Genomic DNA, 23,604 nt, shown 5'->3' on the forward strand with positions numbered 1-23,604 from the left:
CTGACTGTGTGTATGTTTGATTGCGTGTGTCTTTCTCTGTACGGTGTGTGTGCCATGGATTTGATTGACAGGAAGCCGACCTGCTCCAGTGCCTCTGCGTCTGGGTCCTGACCTCTGTGGATGAGGTCATTGCCACAGAGGCTACCGCCCACCTGGAAGAGAGCCCGCAACGTCATGAGTGGAACCTCCACGACCTGTCAATCATCTGGAAGACACTGCTGAGGAAATGCAGGATCAGGCCTCTCATACGAGGCTTCCAGCTCTTCCAGAGGGTAATTCAATAGAACATGTGTGATACATATCATTGTAGGTCTTGCAAATTAACTGCCCTTTTGGGAAAAAATACAAATCTCAAATCTCCCATTGTCACACATGCATGATTTAGACACAACTATGCACACAAATATAAAGTTAGGATTCTGCCCCAAATCTAAATGTTTTCCCCCCAAGGGCAGTTCATTTGCAGCAATTTAACTGACAGGCCTTATTCCATTTTGCGGTCTGAGCACTACCATGCTATAGGCCTAAACTCAACAAGTGATTTTAGAATGCATTGTAATGCAGTGAATACTCTGTCCCCTTTGACGCTCCGCTCAATTAGAACACGTCTTTATTATTGCATTTTATCATTGGCGCTGTAGTCACCAAAACAATTATAATTAGTTTTCGAGCACATTTGAGAGTGACGTGTATCTGAGACTAGAGAATGAAACGAGGCACTACATCACAAATGTGTTGAATCTAAAGGAAGAACAACAATATCAGTCCGGTGAACATTTTAAAAACTGTTCTATTATACAAAACATTAAGACCAACTTCCTTAAGCACCGTCCCTCCCCTTTGCCCCCAAAACAGGCTCAATTCGTCAGGGCATGGACTCTACAAGGTGTCGAAAGCGTTCCACAGGGATGCTGGCCCATGTTGACTCTAATTCTTCCTACAGTTGTGTCAAGTTGGCTGGGTGTCCTTTGGGTAGTGGACCGTTTTTCATACACATGGGAAAGTGTTGAGTGTGAAAACCCTGCAGCGTTGCAGTTCTTGACACGAACCGGTACGCCTGGCACATACTACCATACCACGTTCAAAGTCACTTAAGTATTTTGTCTTGCCCATTCACCCTCTGAATGGCACGCGTACACAATCCATGTCTCAATTATATCAAGGATTATCATCATCCACAATGATTTAAGTGGATTTAACGAGTGACACCAATAAGGTGTCATAGCTTTTGTCTGAATTCACCTAGTCATTCTATGTCATGGAAAGAGCAGGTGTTCTTAATGTATGTTCTTAGTGCATATTGAATAGACTACATGCAAATGAGGTTGCAGCAGGCTTAAGATGGGCGGTACTTTCCACTATTTCCTGTCAATCACTAACCGATGAAACCAATAGAAATGGCTTTAAACTTTAATTTCATTCAAGCAATTGAAAGCACATAGATGGTTGCTTGCCTATCCAATCCCTCGTTATTATTTGCATTTCATTTATCGGTTTCCTTCAGGCCTAGTCATTAGTGTTGCGTTCATTTAGAATACTAATCTACCTGCACGGCAGCTTCCCTCCTCAGAAGTGACCCGAATGATATGTCCTCGTCGGCAATTTTACGCTGTATGCATAATCTTCAAACAGCTTCGAGGCTTAGACCAGCTCCTCTCATTAACCCAGCAGACATCATGGGAGGTCTGCCTCATGTATTATGGCTGTCATGTCTGTTTCTGCATGAGTTTGGATGGTCTTTTATCACATTTCTCTCTCTATGTGTGTGTGACAGGACTCTCCCCTGATCCATGTGCTGCTCATGTACGAGCTGTGCTACGACTACAAAAACTACCCTGAAGCCAAGAAGAAACTCATTGAGTTCCAGAAATGCCTGATCACGGTAAGCTCCTTCACCCCTCTGCCTCTTCTCTCCACTCCCATTTCCCACACTCACTGTCTAACTCTCCCGAAAAGGACACAGACTGACTCTGAAGTAGAGCCCGACCTAAATGGGTTTTTCGGTTCCGATAGCGATTGTAGGGAGACAAAATATGCCGATATATGGTTTTATAAGGGGCGGAATGAAAAACTCAACTGAATATGAACATTAACATTATTTAAGAACATTTTATTTGTGGTTTACATGATAACCACCAACAACAACGATATCCTCTATAAATACGAAAGTAAATACAAAACACTTGTTCAGTTTATCTTAGACAAATCTTTAAGTTGTACCATCTATGACTGTGAATAAGAATGCATAAGTGTTTGTGCTGAAGCACCACAAGCACACTAAAAACAAGAACACTTTAATGAATTAAACATTGTCTTAAAGTAAAGGCGACTCCGGGACGCTGGCCTTCTAGGCAGAGTTGCAAAGAAAAAGCTATATCTCAAACTGGCCAATAAAAATAAAAGATGAAGATGGGCAAAAGCACACAGACACTGGACAGAGGAACTCTGTCTAGATAACTGGTTGTGTTTATGCCACATTAAAAGGCATAGGCGGTAGGTCCATAAGGCTAGGGGAAGCTTTCCCTAAAGTATATTGAATTAAATTGCCAAAATTATATAGCCTAATTAGCTTTTCTTTCAATAACAAGGGCATTTCTAAGTGACCCCAAACTTTTGAGTGGTAGTGTATTTGACTGCAAACCAATTCAGTTTTTTTAATGGAAAAGGAAATGGACTGTGTACATGTACTGTAACGTGTGGTGCCGGGGCGGAAGGTTATGTTTTTATTATCTATGTCCGCGCGGATGACGTTCCATTAGAAAAGCAGAGCGTGTCCGTGTCATGTCCCTTTAAGTCTGACAGGTTGGTTGTGAGGGAAATTGATGCCCTCCGTTGTCAGGGGGAGTTAAAGGGGTGCCTGTGTCTGACCTTGCCGGTACTGTTTGGAGATGTCTTAAGAGGGATGAATTTGGTGCCACACATGCCAGCCAAGCCACAAGGCCAGGGCCAATTTATCGAGTGTGTCAAGCACAACAGCACTCATACCTCAAAGCGGTGACCTTGGCTGTAATCTTGTGTTCGGGGCCTGGCCTCTTGCCGTCTTTTGCTGCGTGTTTTGAGATGGTCACCATCCCAATTCACATTGTTGCGCACAAACTTTTGCGGTCGTAGTCTCAACCAAGTCCTCCCTCTCGATGACCATAGTTAACTTTGATGTTACTTATTTATTTAATTCCTGTATTCACTGTGATCTCCTGTCCTTGTGAAAGGTACATGCCCTCATTTCTGTTACTTTTCATTATCCTCTATTGTAGTTAATGGAAGAAATGAGGAGAGGAAGACTTTCTAGCATGAGTGTTTGATGTGTTCTCTGTACGCGAGAGGTTATACAGCCATACTTCCTATGAGGTATGTGTGTGTTGCATGTAGTCCAATCTCAATTCTCTTTATTCTTTCATCTTTCCCTTATCCTCTCGCTCTTTCTCTCTGACAGCTGAGGAGCAGTGGTGCTCATGCGCCAGCGGGCATCCCTCTCCAGTGGGTGGAGTGCCAGGCCTCAGTCCTCCTGTTGACCATGATGCAACAGTGCTCCACACAATACGAGCTGCGCAGACTACTGCAGCTGCTCGCAGACATGGAGCGCCTGCTCAAGTCTAACGGTGAGACCCCAGTATTAACACTGTAGTAACACCGAGTCTTCAGCTGTTGTGTTGGATCATCATATTTAGCTAGTTACCTGTCAATTAAGTGAGACTTAAAACCTAAATGACGTCCATAAGAGTTTGGTCAATAGTGTTGCATTATATCCAGAGCAACGATCTCTGTGTTTATTGTTAAGCCTGACTTCTCTTCATAACACTGTGCAAACAAAGTGTCGCTTAACATGACTAAAACTATGAAGACAGACATTTTTCCCGCATGATTACCACGGAACCCTCCAGGTATGGTTGACGAGAGCAGGCAGAACACCTTTTCATCATGGATTTAAATCACTGTCTTCCACTTGTGTGAGGTGTTGAGAAAACTGTATTATTTTTTTGTAGCTTATTGTCTGACTCAGGCACTTCATGTTTGAGTCTGTATCTGTGCTTGTTAATCACTGTCTTCTGCTTGCGTGAGGTATTGAGAATGCAATACTGTAAACAGGATGTTCTGGTTGACTCATGGACTTGACCAGTCTTTGCTACTATGTATGCATCGGTCTCTTTCTCTGTGAGCAGGCCCGGACTTCAAGAAGCTCAGCTTCCTCAGCCAGGTTCTCCAGGACACCTCGGTGTCTCTCTCTCCCAGGCTGCTTGAGAGCTATTCCCCTGACATCCTGCAGGGAGAGTGCCAGAACATGTTGGAGAAGCTGCAAGACAGCGGGCTGTTCCACAAGGCCCGCCAGGTGGCCGAGCTGGCAGGGCTGCCCATTGACAGCCTGGTCATCAACGAGGTAAGCTCGTGGGTCCTCAATGCTCATCAACTAGATCATGATGTGCAGCCTGTTCAGTGTAAACTCAACTCTCACTGCCCTATACCTTTGGTATATTCAATGTAAGTAGATTTGGTCTAGACACTAAACTGCCTTCAGAAAGTATTCACATCCCTTGACTTGTTCCACAGGCCCTGTCTGAGTAAAAATTGAAGTCAGATAAGTTGCACTCTGTGTGAAATAAGTGTTTAACATTTATTTTTTAATGGCTACCTCATCTCTGTACCCCACACATACAATTATTTGTAAGGTCCCTCAGTCAAGCAGTGAATTTCAACCACAGATTCAACCACAAAGACCAGGGATGTTTTCCAATTCCTCGCAATGAAGGACACTTACTGGTAGTTGGGTAAAAAAAAATGTGAATATCCCTTTGAGCATGGTGAAGTTATTAATTACACGTTGGATGGTGTATCAATACACCCAGTCACTACAAAGATACAGGTGTCCTTCCTTACTCAGTTGCCGGGGAGGAAGGAAATCACTCAGGGATTTTACCATGAGGCCAATGGTGACTTGAAAACAGTTACATAGATTAATGGCTGTGATAGGATCAACAACATTATAGTTTATCCACAGTGCTAACCTAATTGACAGAATGAAAAGAAGAAAGCCAGTACAGAATAAAAATATTCCAAAACATGCATCATGTTTGCAACAAGGCACTAAAGTGCTACTGCAAAGAATGTGGCAAATACATGTATTTTTTTTAATGAATACAGAGTGTTATGTTTGAGGCAAGTACAACACATTACAGATTACCACTCTCCATATTAAATAAATATATATGGTGGCTGCCTCATGGTATGGGTATGCTTGTAATCATTAAGGACTGGTGAGTTTTTCAGGATAAAAAAGAAGTGGAATGGAGCTAAGCACAGGCAAAATCCTAGAGGAAAACCTAGTTCAGTCTGCTTTCCACCAGACACTGGGAGATTAATTGACTTTTCAGCAGGACAATAACCTAAAACACAAGGCAAAATCTACACTAGAGTTGCTTACCAAGAAGACAGTGAATGTTCCTGAGTGGCCAATTTGACGGAGCTTGAAGAATTTTGAAAATAATAGTTGGCAAATGTTGCATAATCCAGGTGTGGAAAGCTCTTAGAGATTTACCCAGAAAGACTCACAGCTGTAATCACTGCTATAGGTGCTTCAGCAAAGTGTTGACTCAGGGGTGTGAATACTTATGTACGGTGCATTCTGAAAGTATTCAGACCCCTTGACCTTTTCTACATTTTGTTATGTTAAAGCCTTATTCTAAAAGGTATTAAATAGTTTTTTCCGTCATCAATCTACACACAATTTTTGTGGTTTTTTTTGTTGAAAATGTATTAAAAATCAAAACGAAAATATCACATTTACATAAGTATCCAGGCCCTTTACTCAGTACTTTGTTGAAGCACGTTTGGCAGCGATTACAACCTTGAGTCTTTTTGGGTATGATGCAACAAGCTTGGCACACCTGAATTTGGGGAGTTTCTCCCATTCTTATCTGCAGATCCTCTCAAGCTCTGTCAGGTTGGATAGGGAGTGTCCCTGCATAGTTATATTCAGGTCTCTTCAGAGATGTTCAATCGGGTTCATGTCCGGGCTCTGGCTGGGCCACTCAAGGACATTCAGAGACTTGTCCTGAAGACACTCCTGCCTTGTCTTGGCTGTATGCTTAGGGTGATTGTCTGTTTGGAAGGTGAACCTTTGCCCCAGTCTGAGATTCTGAGTGCTCTGGAGCAGGTTTTCACCAAGGATCTCTCTGTACTTTGCTCCATTCATCTTTCCCTCGATCCTGACTGGTCTCCCAGGCCTTGCCACTGAAAAACGACCCCACAGCATGATGCTGCCATCACCATTCTTCACATTAGGAATGGTGCCAGGTTTCCTCCAGGCGTGACGCTTGGCATTCAGGCCAAAGAGTTCAATCTTGGTTTCATCAGACCAGAGAATCTTGTTTCTCATGGTCTGAGTGTCTTTAGGTGCCTTTTGGCAAACTCCCAGCGGGCTGTCGTGTATTTTACTGAGGAGTAGCTTCCGTCTGGCCACTCTACCATAAAGGCCTGATTGGTGGAGTGCTGAAGAGATGGTTGTCCTTCTGGAAGGTTCTCCCATCCCCACACTTAGGAACTCTGAAGCTCTATCAGAGTGACCATCAGGTTCTTGGTCACCTCCCTGACCCAGGCTCTTCTCCCCGAATTGCTCAGTTTAGCCGGGAGGCCAGCTCTAGGAAGAATCTTGGTTGTTCCTAACTTCTTCCATTTAAGAATGATGGAGGCCACTGTGTTCTTGGCGACCTTCAATGCTGCAGAAATATGTTAGTACCCTCACCCAGATCTGTGCCTCGACACAATCCTGTGTCGGATCTCTACAGACAATTCCTTCGACCTCATGGCTTGCTTTTTGCTCTGACATGCACTGTCAACTGTGGGATCTTATATAGACAAGTGAGTGCTTTTCCCAATCATGTCCAATCAATTGAATTTACCATAGGTGGACTCCAATCAAGTTGTAGAAACATCACAAGGATGATCAATGGAAACAGGATGCACCTGATCTCAATTTCGAGTCTCATAGCAAAGTGTCTGAATACTTATTCCAGTTTTTTATTATTAATATAATTTTGAAAAACCTGTTTTCGCTATGTCATGATGGGATATTGTGTGTAGATTTGATGAGGAAATTAATTTAATCCATTGTAGAATAAGGCTGTAACGTAACAAAATGTGGAAAAAGTCAAGGGGTCTGAATACTTTCCAAAGGCACTGTAAATGAGATATTTCTGTATTTTATTATCTATAAATTTGCAAACATTTCTAAAAACACTATCAATGTGGGGTATTGTGTGTAGATGGGTGAGAGAAAACATATATGTAATCCTTTTTGAATTCAGGCTGTTACACATCAAAATGGGGTATAAGTCAAGGGGTATGAATACTTTCTGAAGGCACAGTGCATGATTCATGTTTTGAGACGGGGAGCATTGTGGCTTGACGCTCCTTCTGATATCCCTCTTCTGGTAAAGTTACTCCAAGACCTCGGTGCCCTGAAGGCCAAGCGGCACTGGGAGAGGAGGGAGACCCGGGTGTCCTTCTGGAGAAAATGCCACGAGCAGTTCAGGACTAACAGCACTGGTCCTGGGGCTGCCTCGGAGTTCTTCCTGGCCCAGGCAGGTGCCTCTGAGCCTCCCCGGGGCTCCGTGGCCGGGACAGAGCTGCTGTGTGTCCAGGAGAGGTGCCTTCTCCTCAGCCTGGCCGGCCACTGGCTGTCCTGGCTCGCCCAAGCTCCCCTGGCACGTCTCGAGGACCTGGAAAAGCAGCTGTGGACAAACCGAGTGCGCCAGCAAGTCCTGCTCACCGCCATGGAGAAGGAGAGCATGTTCGCCCTCCCGGCGCCCACCATAGCCCCCGAGGAAAACTCCTACGAGGCCCTGATCAGGGAGTTCTCCTTCTCCAAGATGGCAGTGCTCAACGAGCCCAGGTACCTAAGCTTGGACGGCCTGCCCAGCTTCTCCCCTAAGGAAGAGGGTGGGGAGAAGACTGGGTCGGAGGAGCAGGGTGCTCTGGCTATCCTGGTGGGGCAGCTGTTGGACGAAGGGTGTATCCACGAAGCGAGCCGTGTGTGCCGCTACTTCTCCTTCTGCTCCCGGGACATGTGGGTAGTGCTGCACTGCCGAGGCCTGGCCTCAGGCGAGCTCCAGGCTGGCCTGCAGGACATGCTCACCTTCGAGGGCCTGCCCAAGAAGAGCATACCCAGCTGTAAGCTCCACACGACCCTCAGTTAACCTACTAGATACAACAATAAACTAATGTTTGGCGCATGTCAGACTTGTTCAAAATCAAATAAAATCGGTCACCTACACATATTTAGCAGAAGTTATTGTGGGTGTAGCTTAATTCTTGTGTTCCTATCCCCATCAGTGCAGTAGTATCTAACAATTCACAACAATACACACCAATCTAAAAGTAAAAGAATGGAATTAAGAAATATATAAATATTAGATTGAGCAATGTCGGAGTGGCATAGACTAAAATACTGTAGAATAGAATACAGCATATGCATATGAGATGAGTGAAGCAGTATGTAGACATTATTTAAACATTATTGAAGTGACTAGTGTTCCATTATTAAAGTGGCCAGTGATTCCAAGTCTATGTATGTAGGGCAGCAGCCTCTAAGGTGCAGGGTTGCCAAACCGGGTGGAAGCTGGCTATTTAACAGTCTGATGGCCTTGAGATAGAAGCTGTTTTTCAGTCTCTCGGCCCCACCTTCACCACCCAGGGGCAGCCCGTCAGGAATTCCAGGACCCAGTTGCACAGGGCTGAGTTCAGCAGTTGCACAGGGCTGAGTTCAGACCCAGGGCTCTGAGCTTAATGATGAGCTTGGAGGGTACTATGGTGTTAAATGCTGAGCTATAGTCAATGAACAGCATTCTTACATAGGTATTCCTCTTGTCCAGATGGGATAGGGCAGTGTACAGTGCGATGGCGATTGCATCGTCTGTGTATCTATTGGGGCGGTAAGCAAATTGAATTGCATCTAGGGTTTCAGGTGAGGTACAGGTGATATGATCCTTAACTCGCCTCACAAAGCACTTCATGATGACAGAAGTGAGTGCTATGCAGCGATAGTCATTTAGTTCAGTTACCTTTGCTTTCTTGGGTACAGGAACAATGGTGGACATTTTGAAGCAAGTGGGGACAGCAGACTGGGATAGGGAGAGATTGAATAAATCCGTTAACACTCCAGCCAGCTGGTTTGCGCATGCTCTGAGGATGTGGCTAGGGATGCTCTCTGGGCCGGCAGCCTTGCGAGGGTTAACACGCTTAAATGTCTTACTCACTTCGGCCACAGAGGAGGAGAGCCCACAGTCCTTGGGAGCGGGCCGCGTCAGTGGCACTGTGTTATCCTCAAAGCGGGCGAAGTTGTTTAGCTTGTCCGGGAGCAAAACGTTGGTGTCTGCGACGTGGCTGGTTTTCCCTTTGTAGTCCGTGATTGTCTGTTGACCCTGCCACACATACGCCTCATGTCGGAGCCGTTCAATTGCGACTCCACTTTGGCTCTGTACTGACGTTTTGCTTGTGATTGCCTTACGGAGGGAATAACGACACTGTTTGTATTCGGCCATATTCCCAGTCACTTTGCCATGGTTAAATGTGGTGGTTCGCGCTTTCAGTTTTGCGCTAATGCTGCCGCCTATTCACAGTTTCTGGTTTTGGTAGTTCTTAACAGGTTTAATCTCCTATACACTTCCTGATGAACTCAGTCACCGTGTCGTGTATTCGTTGATGTTACTCTCAGAGGCTACCCAAAATATATCCCAGTCTTCATGTGCAGAGGTCACAAGTTAAAAAACACTCAAGACACATCCAAACAACCCTCTGAAGAATCAAAACGACACTCACATACACCCAAACAACAATTCAAAGATTGTCAGTAACAGTCACAACGCCTACATAGTTTATAGTGAGGTACAAAAGTATTTGGACAATGATAGTTTGTTGGTTATTTTGGCTCTGTACTACAGCACATTGATACAATGACAGTGAGGTTAAAGTGCAGACTGATATCTCGGGTGAACCGTTAAGAAATTACAGCACTTTTTGTACATAGTCCCACCATTTTAGAGAACAATTCACTGTCTATTAAACTAGTCAAAAGTTTAGCATTTGGTACCATATTCCTAGCATGCAATGAATACATCAACGTTTATGAATACGTTTATGAATACATCAAACTGCAAATGCATCTGTAATTTCTAAACTGTTTAACCGATATGGATTAAAATACCCTCAAATTGGCCTCTCGAGTGGGGCAGAAGTCTGCATCGCTGTGTTGCAGCGGGTTCGATCCCAGGCTGTGTCACAACCGGCCGTGACCGGGAGTCCCATAGGGCGGTGCACAATTGGCCCAGCCTCATCCAGGTTTGGGGATGGCTTGGCCGGGGGGGCTTTAATTGGCTCATTGCGCTCTAGCGACTCCTTATGGCGGGCCGGGTGCCTGCGGGCTGACTCCGGTTGTCAGTTGAACGGTGTTTCCTCCAACACATTGGTGCAGCTTCCAGGTTAAGCGAGCGGGTGTTAAGAAGCATGGTTTGGCGGGTCATGTTTCAGAGGACGCGTGACTCGACCTTCGCCTCTCCCGAGCCCGTTGGGGAGTTGCAGCGATGAGACAAGATCGTAATCACGAAATTGGGGAGACAAAGGGGGTTAACTTTTTTTTTTTTTTACATACCCTGAAATTAACGCTGACAGTCAGCACTTTAACCTCATAGTCATTGTATTATTTAAAATCCAAAGTGCTGGAGTACAGAGCCAAAACGACAACACGTGTTACCGCCAAAACACTTTTGGACCTCACTCTGTCTGGCCTTTTGCATTATTGACATATCCCCTCTTTGAACGCTGTCCATCTGTTTCTCTGTGAATGACCCCACTCCAGCAACCAGTTTTAGCAGCCTGTCCTCCTTTGTGATGGTGCCCTCCCCAGAGGATCAAACAGTGACTCAGCTCCAGATGCTGGTGGACGAATGTCGCCACGGAAAGAGCTACTGCAAGCAGGTCCTGAGTCTCTACGAGCTCTCCAAGGTACTCCCCTATCTTTTCCGACCTTAACATCGAAGTTGCTGCCTTTTCAGACCTAAACAACAGACTGAGACTATTTTTGTGAAGTGAATTGAAGTTATGTACATTGCTGTGTGTTCATGAGAGCATTGTTGTTGTGTAGTATTTTTTATAATGTACTGTATTAATACCCTAGATTTTAATATACAGGATCAGGGATTTCCCTATCTAGTGCATTCCATTTCAACATTTCGTTATGAGTTGAACTTGGTCGTGTTCATTAGGGCACACAAAGGAAGATGTTTTAAAACGTAAAATGAAAATGTGCTTTTCTTATTGTACAAGTGCAGGTATTTGCTCACTATTTCAATCAGTTCTTCCATTTGGTGCCCAATGGACATAACCTTGATCATGGTAACCTTTGACCCTTTGATACCGCTACCTAGGAGCTGCAGTGTTCATACAGTGAGATCTCAGCTGAGGAGCCTCAGGCGGTGCTGTGTAAGGTGCTACTGTCCCAGCAGCCGGAGCGCTATAAGAAGGCCCAGGCCTTCATCAGTGTGCAGGGCCTGCAGCCTGACACCGTGGCCCAGCTTGTATCCAACGCCGTGGTCCAGGGCCTGTTGGCCTCTGCACAGGACGGAGAGACTGGTGAGAGGAATGATGGATTGATTGATATGGCTACTTAAATGCAACTAATTGTCCCTCTAGAAGATTTTTTGCATACTTTTTAAATCCCTACTCGTATATTAAATATGTTGTGGTTCTATTACCTACTAAAACCCATATTTTAGTCAGACGTATTAATTTTTAGTCCTAAGGTTACAGGAAATGTATAATCGTAGCTAAGAGCTCAGATAATTGGTTACAAAGCTTTAATATGCACCTCCTGCGCAATCTTTGCTATTGGACTTTAGTACCATCTTATTAAACTCTGAGTCAGACACAACGACTGTAGTGATTGGTGTGTGTTCACAGCAGAGAAGCAGATGTTCAGTCCAGAGGAAGGGAGAGAGTCCTTCTTGCAGCTGGCCAAGCTGTGTGGGGACCCCAACCTGGTGGGCATCAAACTGCTGGACCACATCCCCACTGTGCCACTGGGAGAGCTCGGCTGCAGTAAGATATACTCAATACTAGGGCTGTGACGATACCACTATCGCAATATTTTTTTCCATGGCAAAAATAAAAACACGAAGCAGATCAAACTCTTTGCTCCTGCAAAACCTGCTGTATGTAAAATAGATTGTGCTAGAGCCTGGAAAATAAATAAGTGTGACTCTGGATGACAACATTGCGATGCTGATATCATCCCGGCCCTACTCAATACTACAGTAACATAGGCTGTTCTCTTATGGGAATGAAATCATTCCAGTCTATTAGCTGAGTCTTACTTCAGACACTAAATACTAGATAAACACTCTGTCATAGTACTGTAGTGGTAAACAATGGTAATATAGTATTATCATGGATTTATTCCACTCTATTTAGCTAGTCAAGTCATAGTTCTTTAAAACCCCTTGCACTAGTGGGAATTGGCCTATATGGTTAGGGCTACATTTAAATGTTTCTTACAGAAGAAATATGAAAAGCATCTGCATAACCATGGTAGCAATCAAAAGGGAACAGTTTGGAGATTATGGGAAAATTATTAGACTAAAAGTTAGGACAAAACAGATACTGACACTGACGATTTTATGTGCATTTTACATTTACTGTACTTTTCACCACATTTGTTGGGAACAAAATCTGAAAATACTCTGGATACATTCAGTAACATAAGAATATTCACGGGACATTTTGTGGTAGGTGCAACATAAGACAGAAAAACGAAAAGTGTGCACAGTTCCTACGTACAGTTGAAGTTAGAAGTTTACATACACCTTAGCCAAATACATTTAAACTTAGTTATTCACAATTCCTGACATTTAATCACCACTTTATTTTAAGAATGTGAAATGTCAGAATAATAGTAGAGAGTGATTTATTTCAGCTTTTATTTCTTTCATCACATTCCCAGTGGGTCAGAAGTTTACATACACTCAATTAGTATTTGGTAGCTTTGCCTTTAAATTGTTGAACATGGGTCAAACATTTTGGGTAGCCTTCCACAAGCTTCCCACAATAAGTTGGATGAATTTTGGCCCATTCCTCCAGACAGAACAGGTGTAACTGAGTCAGGTTTGTAGGCCTCCTTGCTCACACACGCTTTTTCAATTCTGCCCACAAATTTTCTATGGGATTGAGGTCAAGGCTTTGTGATGGCCACTCCAATACCTTGACTTTGTTGTCCTTAAACCATTTTGCCACAACTTTGGAAGTATGCTTGGGGTCATTGTCCATTTGGAAGACCCATTTGTGACGAAGCTTTAACTTCCTGACTGATGTCTTGAGATGTTGCTTCAATAGGTCCACATAACTTTCCTGCCTCGTGATGCCATCTATTTTGTGAAGTGAACCAGTCCCTCCTGCAGCAAAGCAGCCCCACAACATGATGCTGCCACCCTGTGATTCACGGTTGGAATGGTGATCTTCGGCTTGCAAGCCTCCCTTTTTCCTTCAAACATAACGATGGTCATTATGGCCAAACAGTTATATTTTTGTTTCATCAGACCAGAGGACATTTCTCCAAAAAGTACGATCGTTGTCCCCATGTGCAGTTGCAAATCGTAGTCTGGCTTTTTTAAGGTGGTTTTGGAGCAGTGGCTTCTTCCTTGTTGAGCAGCCTTTCAGGTTATGTCGATATAGGACTCGTTTTACTATGGATATAGAAAATGTTGTACCTGTTTCCTCCAGCATTTGCACAAGGTCCTTTACTGTTGTTCTGGGATTGATTTGCACTTTTCACACCAAAGTACGTTAATCTCTAGGAAACGGAATGTGTCTCCTTCCTGAGCAGTATGACGGCTGCGTGGTCCCATGGTGTTTATACTTGCGTACTATTGTTTGTACAGATGAACGTGGTAACTTCAGCCGTTTGGAAATTGCTCCCAAGGATGAACCAGATTTATGGAGGTCTACAATTTTGGCTGATTTCTTTTGATTTTTCCCATGATGTCAAGCAAACAGGCACTGAGTTTGAAGGTAGGCCTTGAAATACATCCACAGGTACACCTTCAATTGACTCAAATTATGTCAATTAGCCTATCAGAAGCTTCTAAAGCCATGACATCATTTTCTGGAATTTTCCAAGCTGTTTAAAGCACAGTCAATTTAGTGTATTTAAACTTCTGACCCACTGGAATTGTGATGCAGTGAATTATAAGTGAAATAATCTGTCTGTAAGCAATTGTTGGAAAAATGACTCATGTCATTCACAAAGTAGATGTCCTTAACCGACTTGCCAAAACTACAGTTTGTTAGCAAGGAATTTGTGGAGTGGTTGAAAAACTAGTTTTAATGAATCCAACCTCAGTGTATGTAAACTTCAACTGTAATTTCAATGCACTTTTATGACTCAAAGAAGAGTCTTCAACTATAAGGTAATGTTTTGAGCTCTCCTAGCTTTGACGTTGAGGAACTAGAGCGAGCACACTTGTAGTTGTTTTCTTTGGAACACAGCCCTGCGTCCCCACCTTCTCACAATTACTGTTGTTTACACATTCCAAAATGTCCGCATTCCATAATCAATCGCAACCTGGTCGGGTGGGCGTCATTTGAAAGCGCGCTCTATTGCCAGCATGGTTAGCTACGTTACAAAATATGATCTTACAGTGTTAGGCTTTCGCAAGGAAATTCGGAGAAGCCGATCATAATTTTGAAGCGCATATAATAGTCACGAGTGCATTCAGGTGAGCGTTCCCCGCCAAATTTCTTCACAATACGGCAAACATAGGCTTATTCAGTTCAGATCAACCCAGGGGATGACGCCATGTCATCTTGTACATCAAGCATACAGTAGTGATCATAAACGTTGACACTGTATATGACAAGTTTTTTTGATATGGAAACGTTCAGTGCACATTTGAACTATCGGGTGTTTGGCTTGCTTGTAAGACATCAAAGCGGTATTTGTTATAATCCTCAACTTCTCACCTTTCAAAATACATGGAGTCCTCTTTATTTACAGCATTTCCCGCACTCAGACAACAAAGCGTTTGCAAAAGTTTCAAGTTCAAGTTCAGAATCGCTGTCAGTAAAAACCAATATTGAGACCTTGAGCTCTGACGTCATGTGTAGCATGTTACTGTACAGCCACTGCGTTACCATTTAGGCGCTTATCAGTATCCAAAATCTGCTATTTCGAACCTGTATACATACGGGTACGTATGTAAAGAGCTACCAATGGAAATGAGTCATGCCAACCAGTTACTAATTAATTTGCAGTTTTAATGCGTTGCAGTGTATTGGTGGATAATATCATGTATAATGATGCATAATATCTAACTCTCCCTCTTGTTGTATAGCGGTGGAGATGTTGATCCTGGCCCATGACTGCTTCAGTCTGACCTGTAACATGGAGGGCATAGTGAGGGTGCTGCAGGCTGCCCGCCACCTCAGCCACGCACACCTGGCCCACAGCGAACACTACGGCCTGCTGGTAAATCCCTCTGCCTGGTCACACATAGGCCTCCTTCCCAGTCATTGTATCGTAATCACGTCGTAATATATGTTGCAGGCTTTGCAATGGAGTACCTGGTGAGTTTTTACTGTAAACGAATTGCTCCGAATGAATGTACTGTAAGCATGGTGGTGTCAGTTCATGAGTACTGTTTTTCTCTTTTCTCTGTGCCTGCGTATGCGCTCACCTTATGTTGACCCCTTCAGGTGCGTCTCCTAACTGGCATCGGAAGATACAATGACATGACCTACATCTTCGACCTGCTCAACCAGAACCACCGCTTCGAGATGCTGCTCAGGAAAAAAGTAGAGTCTGTAAGAGGCGCACGCACACAGATCTGTCTCTCTCTCTCACACACACACAAACGCAGAAACTGCACACTGTGTTTGTGTAAACACAGATAGAGATCGCTCTTCCCAAAACAGTTTCCGTTGAGGTCTAACAGAACACCCACAGAGACACAACAGACCTGCCAGACAGAGAGACAGTTTAGTTGAGACAGGAAATATATATATCACAGGGGTTGTGTACATGCTGTTTTCTGAGAACACCATGCTTTAGATGTGTAGGAGTGTCTCGGAGTACCAGAATTAGAACAATAGGAAAGGATATTTTACTTTCACATTGTCCTTTCCAGCACAGCTCCAGCAACTGTTGGATGCATAACCAAGCCAGCCCAGTGCAGCTCTGCTTGGGTCAGTTCAGTATTGTGAAAGAGGTATTAAAGTTTGTGTTTTGTAGTGCACTTGTTTATACGTACAGTGGGGCAAAAAAGTATTTAGTCAGCCACCAATTGTGCAAGTTCCCCCACTTAAAGATGAGAGAGGCCTGTATTTTTCATCATAGGTACAATTCAACTATGACAGACAAAATGAGGGAAAAAAATCCTGAAAATCACATTGTAGGATTTTTAATGAATTTATTTGCAAATTATGGTGGAAAATAAGGATTTGGTCAATATCAAAAGTTTATCTCAATACTTTGTTATATACCATTGTTGGCAATGACAGAGGTCAAACGTTTTCTGTAAGTCTTCATAAGGTTTTCACACACTGTTGCTGGTATTTTGGCCCATTCCTCCATGCAGATCTCCTCTAGAGCAGTGATGTTTTGGGGCTGTTGCTGGACAACATGGACTTTCAACTCCCTCCAAAGATTTTCTATGGGGTTGAGATCTGGAGACTGGCTAGGCCACTCCAGGACCTTGAAATGCTTCTTATGAAGCCACTCCTTCATTGCCCAGGCGGTGGGTTTGGGATCATTGTCATGCTGAAAGACCCAGCCACGTTTCATCTTCAGTGCCCTTGCTGATGGAAGGAGGTTTTCACTCAAAATCTCACGATACATGGCCCCATTCATTCTTTCCTTTACACGGATCAGTCGTCCTGGTCCCTTTGCAGAAAAACAGCCTCAAAGCATGATGTTTCCACCCCTATGCTTCACAGTAGGTATGGTGCTCTTTGGATGCAACTCAGCATTCTTTGTCCTCCAAACACGACGAGTTCTATTTTGGTTTCATCTGACCATATGACATTCTCCCAATCTTCTTCTGGATCATCCAAATGCTCTCTAGCAAACTTCAGACGGGCCTGGAGATGTACTGGCTTAAGCAGGGGGACACGTCTGGCACTGCAGGATTTGAGTCCCTGGCGGCGTAGTGTGTTACTGATGGTAGGCTTTGTTACTTTGGTCCCAGCTCTCTGCGGGTCATTCACTAGGTCCCCCCGTGTGGTTCTGTGATTTTTGCTCACCGTTCTTGTGATCATTTTGACCCCACGGGGTGAGATCTTGCGTGGAGCCCCAGATCGAGGGAGATTCAGTGGTCTTGTATGTCTTTCCATCTCCTAGTAATTGCTCCCACAGTTGATTTCTTCAAACCAAGCTGCTTACCTATTGCAGATTCAGTCTTCCCAGCCTGGTGCAGGTCTACAATTTTGTTTCTGGTGTCCTTTGACAGCTCTTTAGTCTTGGCCATAGTGGAGTTTGGAGTGTGACTGTTTGAGATTGTGGACAGGTGTCTTTTATACTGATAACAAGTTCAAACAGGTGCCATTAATACAGGTAACGAGTGGAGGACAGAGGAGCCTCTTAAAGAAGAATTTACAGGTCTGTGAGAGCCAGAAATCTTGCTTGTTTGTAGGTGACCAAATACTTATTTTTCCACCATAATTTGCAAATAAATTCAATTAAAAATCCTACAATGTGATTTTCTGGATTGTTTTTTTCTCATTTTGTCTGTCATAGTTGAAGTGTACCTATGATGAAAATTACAGGCCTCTCATCTTTTTAAGTGGGAGAACTTGCACAATTGGTGGCCGACTAAATACTTTTTTGCCCCACTGTATAGTACGCTAGTATCTAAACGGTGTGTGTGTGTTGCAGAACTTCCGGCTGAAGACGGCCCTGCTGGACTACATCAAGCGGTGTTTGCCGGGGGACAGTGAGAAGTACAACATGGTGGCCCTGTGCTTCAGCATGTGCAGAGAGATAGGAGAGAACCACGAGGGAGCCGCCCGCACCCAACTCAAACTGATCGAGTCCCAGCCTTGGGGTGAGTGAGCTATGACAAGGCCTACAATTTATAGTATGAGGATCACTACAGTTACAGTATGAAGTCAGACATATTACATATTTGTGACGCATATAAAGAACATGGTATAGTGGCTGAGGTCAATTAAGTTTTCAATTCTGCAAGTGAATTGAAATTCAATTCATGAATTGAAACGTCCTCATAGAAAATAGTAGACAATTTTCCTTTTATGAATTGAATGTCAAATCACTTGAGTCAAAAAACTGAACTGACCCCAACCCCTGGTGTCAAGGGATGTGTTTTTCAATATTGTAGTATCTTTCCTGTTGTATAGAGGGCAACTTCTTAAAATAGACTGTTGTGAAGTTTTTCTGTTGTTTTAACTTCATTTGCACCTGAATGTAGCCTGTGTATGAGTCATTGACACAAACTCAATGAAGAGCTACAGGACATGCAGACAGTGTTTTTCACTCACTCCCTGCTCATCCCATAACAGCAGTGACCCCTGAACTCAGAAGTGCCTTGATAAAGGTTCTTACTCTCCTGAAGGATGCTGCAGAGAGCTATTCTAAGGTATTGTTATCCCTCCAACTATCAAACACAGGTCCTCTGTTTAGTGTTTGTTAATACTAGAAAAGGTCTCCTTGGACCCCCCTTTGTGCCAATGACACATGTTATGGACATCAACATTCGAACAGTCTAATAAGTCGATTTAATATATACTATCCGAAAAGTTATCATTTGGTTGTGATTATGAAGGTCTTACCTAACATTAGAATACCAAAATATATATTTTTAAAGAACATAACATTTCATTACTTTATGTTACTGTACTTTTCAACTATTTAGAACAGCCTTGTTCTAAAATGGATTACATTTTTGTTTTGTCATGAATCTACACACACAATACCCCATAATGACAAAGCAAAAACAGTATTTAAAAATGTTATTTGCAAATGTATGATTTTTTTAAAAATGGAAGCACCTTAGGCAGCGATTACAGCCACGAGTCTTGGGTATGACGCTAGAAGCTTGGCACACCTGTATTTTGGGAGTTTCTCCCATTCTTCTCTGCAGATCCTCTCAAGCCCTGTCAGGTTGGATGGGGAGCATCACTGCACAGCTATTTTCAGAAAAAGATCCCCATAGCATAATGCTGACACTACCATGCTTCACCATAGGGATTGTGCCAGGATTCCTCCAGACGTGAAGCTTGGCATTCAGGCCAAAGAGTTCAATCTTGGTTTCATCAGACCAGAGAGTCTTAGTGTGTAGTTAACTAGTGATTATGTTAAGATAAGTTTAATGCTAGCTAGCAACTTACCTTGGCTTCTTGCTGCCCTCGCGTAACAGGTAGTCAGCCTGCCACCCAGGCTCCTCATGGAGTGCAATGTAAGGCAGGTGGTTAGAGCGTTGCACTAGTAACCGGAAGGTTGCAAAAACGAATCCCCGAGCTGACAAGGTAAAAATCTGTAATTCTGCCCCTGAACAAGGCAGTTAACCCACTGTTCCTAGGCCGTCATTGAAAATAAGAATGTGTTCTTAACTGACTTGCCTAGTTAAATAAAGGTATGCAAAAAAATCGGTGTCCAAAAATACCGATTACCAATTGTTATGAAAACTTGAAATCGGCCCTGATTAATCAGTCATTGCGTGTTGATTGATGAGGAAAAATAATAATTGAATCAACTTTAGAATACGGCTGTAACGTAACAAAATGTGGAAAAGGGGTAAGGGGTCAGAATACTTTCTGAATCCACTGTGTGTCGGGTGTCCACCCACTAGTACTGAGCGAAGACAGTACAGTGTGAGGAGAACAGAGATAACGTTAGATGGTTGTCTGACTGGCTGGCTGCGACTGCCTGAGCAGAGATGAGATGATGACTCTTAAGGAATTAAAAATGATAGTCTACAGAATTGCAATATTTTATTATTTCCTATTTTTCTATTTGGACCTGACAGAGCCAATGGAATATTTTCCATGTTTTGACAGTTGAATGTCCACTATATTTGGCTTTGGAATTTCTATTAAAAAGCTCTAATCATTTTGATGTAATTATTCATAATGCATTTAATATTAATTGAAAACTGTGGTATTTTTAAAAATATTTGTGTCAAAACTGAACTGAAAAAGCACTAGTGGCTCAGTACTACCACCCAATCTACAGAGTGGGTGAAAACAGGCTTTGGTGATGAAATTTCACTTCTTTATGTTATAGAATACATTTGACCAAGACAAATATGATGATTCATGTTCTACGTCGTTCAGTGGGATCTTTCACTAACATTTCATTAACAAATCAAATTTATTTATATAGCCCTTCGTACATCAGCTGATATCTCAAAGTGCTGTACAGAAACCCAGCCTAAAACCCCAAACAGCAAGCAATGCATGTGTAGAAGCACGGTGGCTAGGAAAAACTCCCTAGAAAGGCCAAAACCTAGGAAGTAACCTAGAGAGGAACCAGGCTATGTGGGGTGGCCAGTCCTCTTCTGGCTGTGCCGGGTGGAGATTATAACAGAACATGGCCAAGATGTTCAAATGTTCATAAATGACCAGCATGGTCAAATAATAATAATCACAGGCAGAACAGTTGAAACTGGAGCAGCAGCACGGCCAGGTGGACTGGGGACAGCAAGGAGTCATGATGTCAGGTAGTCTTGAGGCATGGTCCTAGGGCTCAGGTCCTCCGAAAGAGAGAATTAGAGAAGGCATACTTAAATTCACACAGGACACCGGATAGGACAGGAGAAGTACTCCAGATATAACAAACTGACCCTAGCCCACCGACACATAAACTACTGCAGCATAAATACTGGAGGCTGAGACAGGAGGGGTCAGGAGACACTGTGGCCCCATCCGAGGACACCCCCGGTCAGGGCCAAACTAACAGTAAGTCCAAATAGTCGGATTTCCTACCTACACCTACACTGATTTCCTACCTACCTACACATTCTGTTGACGAGCGGTGCAGCTTACTCGCAGCAACTTTTGAGGATTGCACATGCTGTGGTGGTCATCTTCAAAGTTGTTTCGACGAGTCACAAAAGCTAAATTAGCATGGCACAAGCTGGATTAATTGTGAAAGGCTTTGAAAATAGAAAAGATTGCGGTACGTTCAGTGCTCCGTTGACATTTCACAGAGAGAAGCTTGTTTTTGTGAGAAAATCTTCTAAACAGGAATTTCTCATTAATTAGAAAAGCTTATACTAAAATGTGAAAATACTATCCCAAAACATATTGTTTTATGTCCTGCGGATTCGAGTAGAAAGATGACGATTTCACCGGGAAATGTGAACCTGTGAGGTAGCAATCGTTCTCTCACGTCATCCAGCCTAGCTGACTGTGCAATGCTGTGATGCTGTGCAATTTTTATTATTTTGACAACTTTTTTTTCTCTGGGCTCCATTGATTTAGTCACCTTAATTTTGGCCACCCTACAAGGGTAAACATTCCAATAACTTTTGAACATGAGGTTTGGACCTGTGTGGGTTCCATATTTTGGGCAGAGGGAGGGAGCTCCCGTCTCGCTTTGTTCATGGTGCCTACCAGGCTTGTTTTTTTGTGCATCGTTCGCTTCCCCTCGCTCATAAACTCTCCCATTCTCCCCCTTTTATCATACTTTACTTCATTTATTTCATGTTATATGTAAAAAATTATAATAATGATAATTGTTTCGGTATAGTTTAGGTTAAGTTTTGAGGCAATTATCGGGGTGATTATCAACTGGTCATGGCACCTTCAACAGTCGGGAAAGCCATTTAAAAAAAATGATATGCCCGCCTAAAACTGGTTACAACTCAAATGAAATGTTTTTTGTCACATAAAAACAGGTGTAGACTAACAGTGAATTGCTTACTCACGGGTCATTTTCCAACAATGCAGAGTTTAAGATCAAAAAAAAAAAATAGAAATAGTGACAGGAGGAATAAATACACAGTGAATAATGAATAACAATAAAAAATAACATGGCTATATACAGGGAGTACTAGTACCGAGTTGATGTGCAGGTATACAAGGTAATTGAGTTAGCGATGTACATATAGGTATGGGTAAAGTGACTCCAGTTCTATTTGTGATATAACACATATATATATATATATATAGAATTATTTAGGAAAAGTCAAGGATCACTTAAGAAATAGCAGAGTAATAAAACATTTAAATTAGTTTTGCGTCATTATTATCTGGGTCTTTCTAGTGTTAATTGAACGTGAGTAATAGCTTTGCAGTGGAGATTAAAAAAACGTGTGTGTACGCGTGCACGTATATATGCATGCGCGTGTGTGTTCTCCCTCAGGACTCGTGTGTACGCCAGGCAGCACGTTGTGTCAAAATGGCAAAGCTGACCACACTCCAGCTCCACTTCCTGAACCACGGTCAAGACCAACGTGTCATCAACCTGCGCCAATCAGATCTCCTTGGTGCCATAGTGGCACTGCCCCGCTGTTACCAGGTAATGGCACTAAATGTAACCGTGGTATACTAAATCAGTTATCCAAATGCTAGACTTGTGGTACCGGCGCTATTGTAATAGTGGGAGGAAAAATAAATTATCCCAATCCTAGTCTTGGGAAGGATGTACTGAAATGTAGATAGATTTCCAGTAGTATGTCATAATGAGATGTAGCTAAGCTTCTTTTAAGCCATTATTTTAAACTGTGTTGTTTCTCGTGTCTCTAGGCTTTTGTGTTGTCGGAGGCCTACGACTACAGTCCAGACTGGGCGGAGGTGCTCTACCAGAAGGTCATCCTCAGTGGAGACTTTTCTTACCTAGAGGAGTTCCGACTTCACAGGCCACTCCCCGCCTGCCTGTTTGAAGACATATCCCAAAAGTAATTTCAGATGATTTCCAGAATTAGGAGGGAATATCTTCTTGCTGGTATTAATCATTGGTCTGGTCCTACCTTTCAGATTGACTCACAACACGCCTCCGAGCAGTGCGGGCCAGAACCTGAAGAGACTATTGCAACACTGTGATGACGTTTACACCTACTACAAGCTTGCGTATGAACACAAGTTCTTCGACGTGGCCAACATGTTACTTCAGGACTCCAAAACAAGCAGTTACCTAAACGACAGGCTAGGTACTAGGTAGCTGATTCGAAACGGCACTGCCCCTGTCAAATACCTCCAAATATGCACGTGGAATTTTTTACAAACTCTTTTCTATAACATCTTTCATGGAGATGAATAGTTTCACGAAATAATGTTTTATTTTCTCCATGCAAAATCACTGACTAACTGAATAAATCTCGCATTGGTTGAAGCTACAGACTTCTGTCTTTACTTAAACACGATTGTGTGGTCATCCACAGGAGGCTGTTATTATAGCTGTTGTTGTGATGTCTACCTAAACGAGGTATACAAAGTAAATTATCCTACATTTTAATAGAGTTAGGGTTGCAAAATGATAGTAACATTCCCAAAATTCCTGGGAATGTTGGAGTATTCAGGATTTTCATTTTTTTCCCCACTTAATTCCAATAATCTTTTAACCAGGATTTCTGGAAAACCTGGGAATTTTACGAAAGATACCGGAAAGGT

General features: G+C 43.0%; 1 protein-coding gene across 8 annotated transcripts in view; it reads left to right on the forward strand.

Annotated features, from left to right (window-relative positions):
- The window catches only part of spg11 (SPG11 vesicle trafficking associated, spatacsin), a 98,400-nt gene extending 75,074 nt beyond the window's left edge, over window positions 1–23,326 (forward strand). For 2 of the 8 annotated variants that reach the window (XM_021565598.3, XM_021565607.3), the window contains exons 26-40: window positions 72–272; window positions 1,775–1,882; window positions 3,434–3,599; window positions 4,161–4,375; window positions 7,431–8,163; window positions 10,847–10,992; window positions 11,415–11,619; window positions 11,947–12,084; window positions 15,372–15,505; window positions 15,733–15,840; window positions 17,909–18,077; window positions 18,553–18,629; window positions 22,358–22,513; window positions 22,741–22,892; window positions 22,972–23,326. In XM_021565598.3, coding sequence (XP_021421273.3) covers window positions 72–272; window positions 1,775–1,882; window positions 3,434–3,599; window positions 4,161–4,375; window positions 7,431–8,163; window positions 10,847–10,992; window positions 11,415–11,619; window positions 11,947–12,084; window positions 15,372–15,505; window positions 15,733–15,840; window positions 17,909–18,077; window positions 18,553–18,629; window positions 22,358–22,513; window positions 22,741–22,892; window positions 22,972–23,155 — 2,892 coding nt within the window. In that variant the 3' untranslated portion in view covers window positions 23,156–23,326. The remainder of the gene's footprint in view (window positions 1–71; window positions 273–1,774; window positions 1,883–3,433; window positions 3,600–4,160; window positions 4,376–7,430; window positions 8,164–10,846; window positions 10,993–11,414; window positions 11,620–11,946; window positions 12,085–15,371; window positions 15,506–15,732; window positions 15,841–17,908; window positions 18,078–18,552; window positions 18,630–22,357; window positions 22,514–22,740; window positions 22,893–22,971) is intronic. The other 6 variants (XM_090202360.1, XM_090202368.1, XM_021565615.3 and 3 more) reach the window with 3 other exon arrangements.
- The last annotated feature ends 278 nt before the right edge of the window (window positions 23,327–23,604 follow it).

This window comes from Oncorhynchus mykiss, chromosome 2 (genome assembly GCF_057628025.1).
Source record: "Oncorhynchus mykiss isolate SJ-2025 chromosome 2, ASM5762802v1, whole genome shotgun sequence".
In the NCBI taxonomy this organism is placed as follows: Eukaryota; Metazoa; Chordata; class Actinopteri; order Salmoniformes; family Salmonidae; genus Oncorhynchus; species Oncorhynchus mykiss.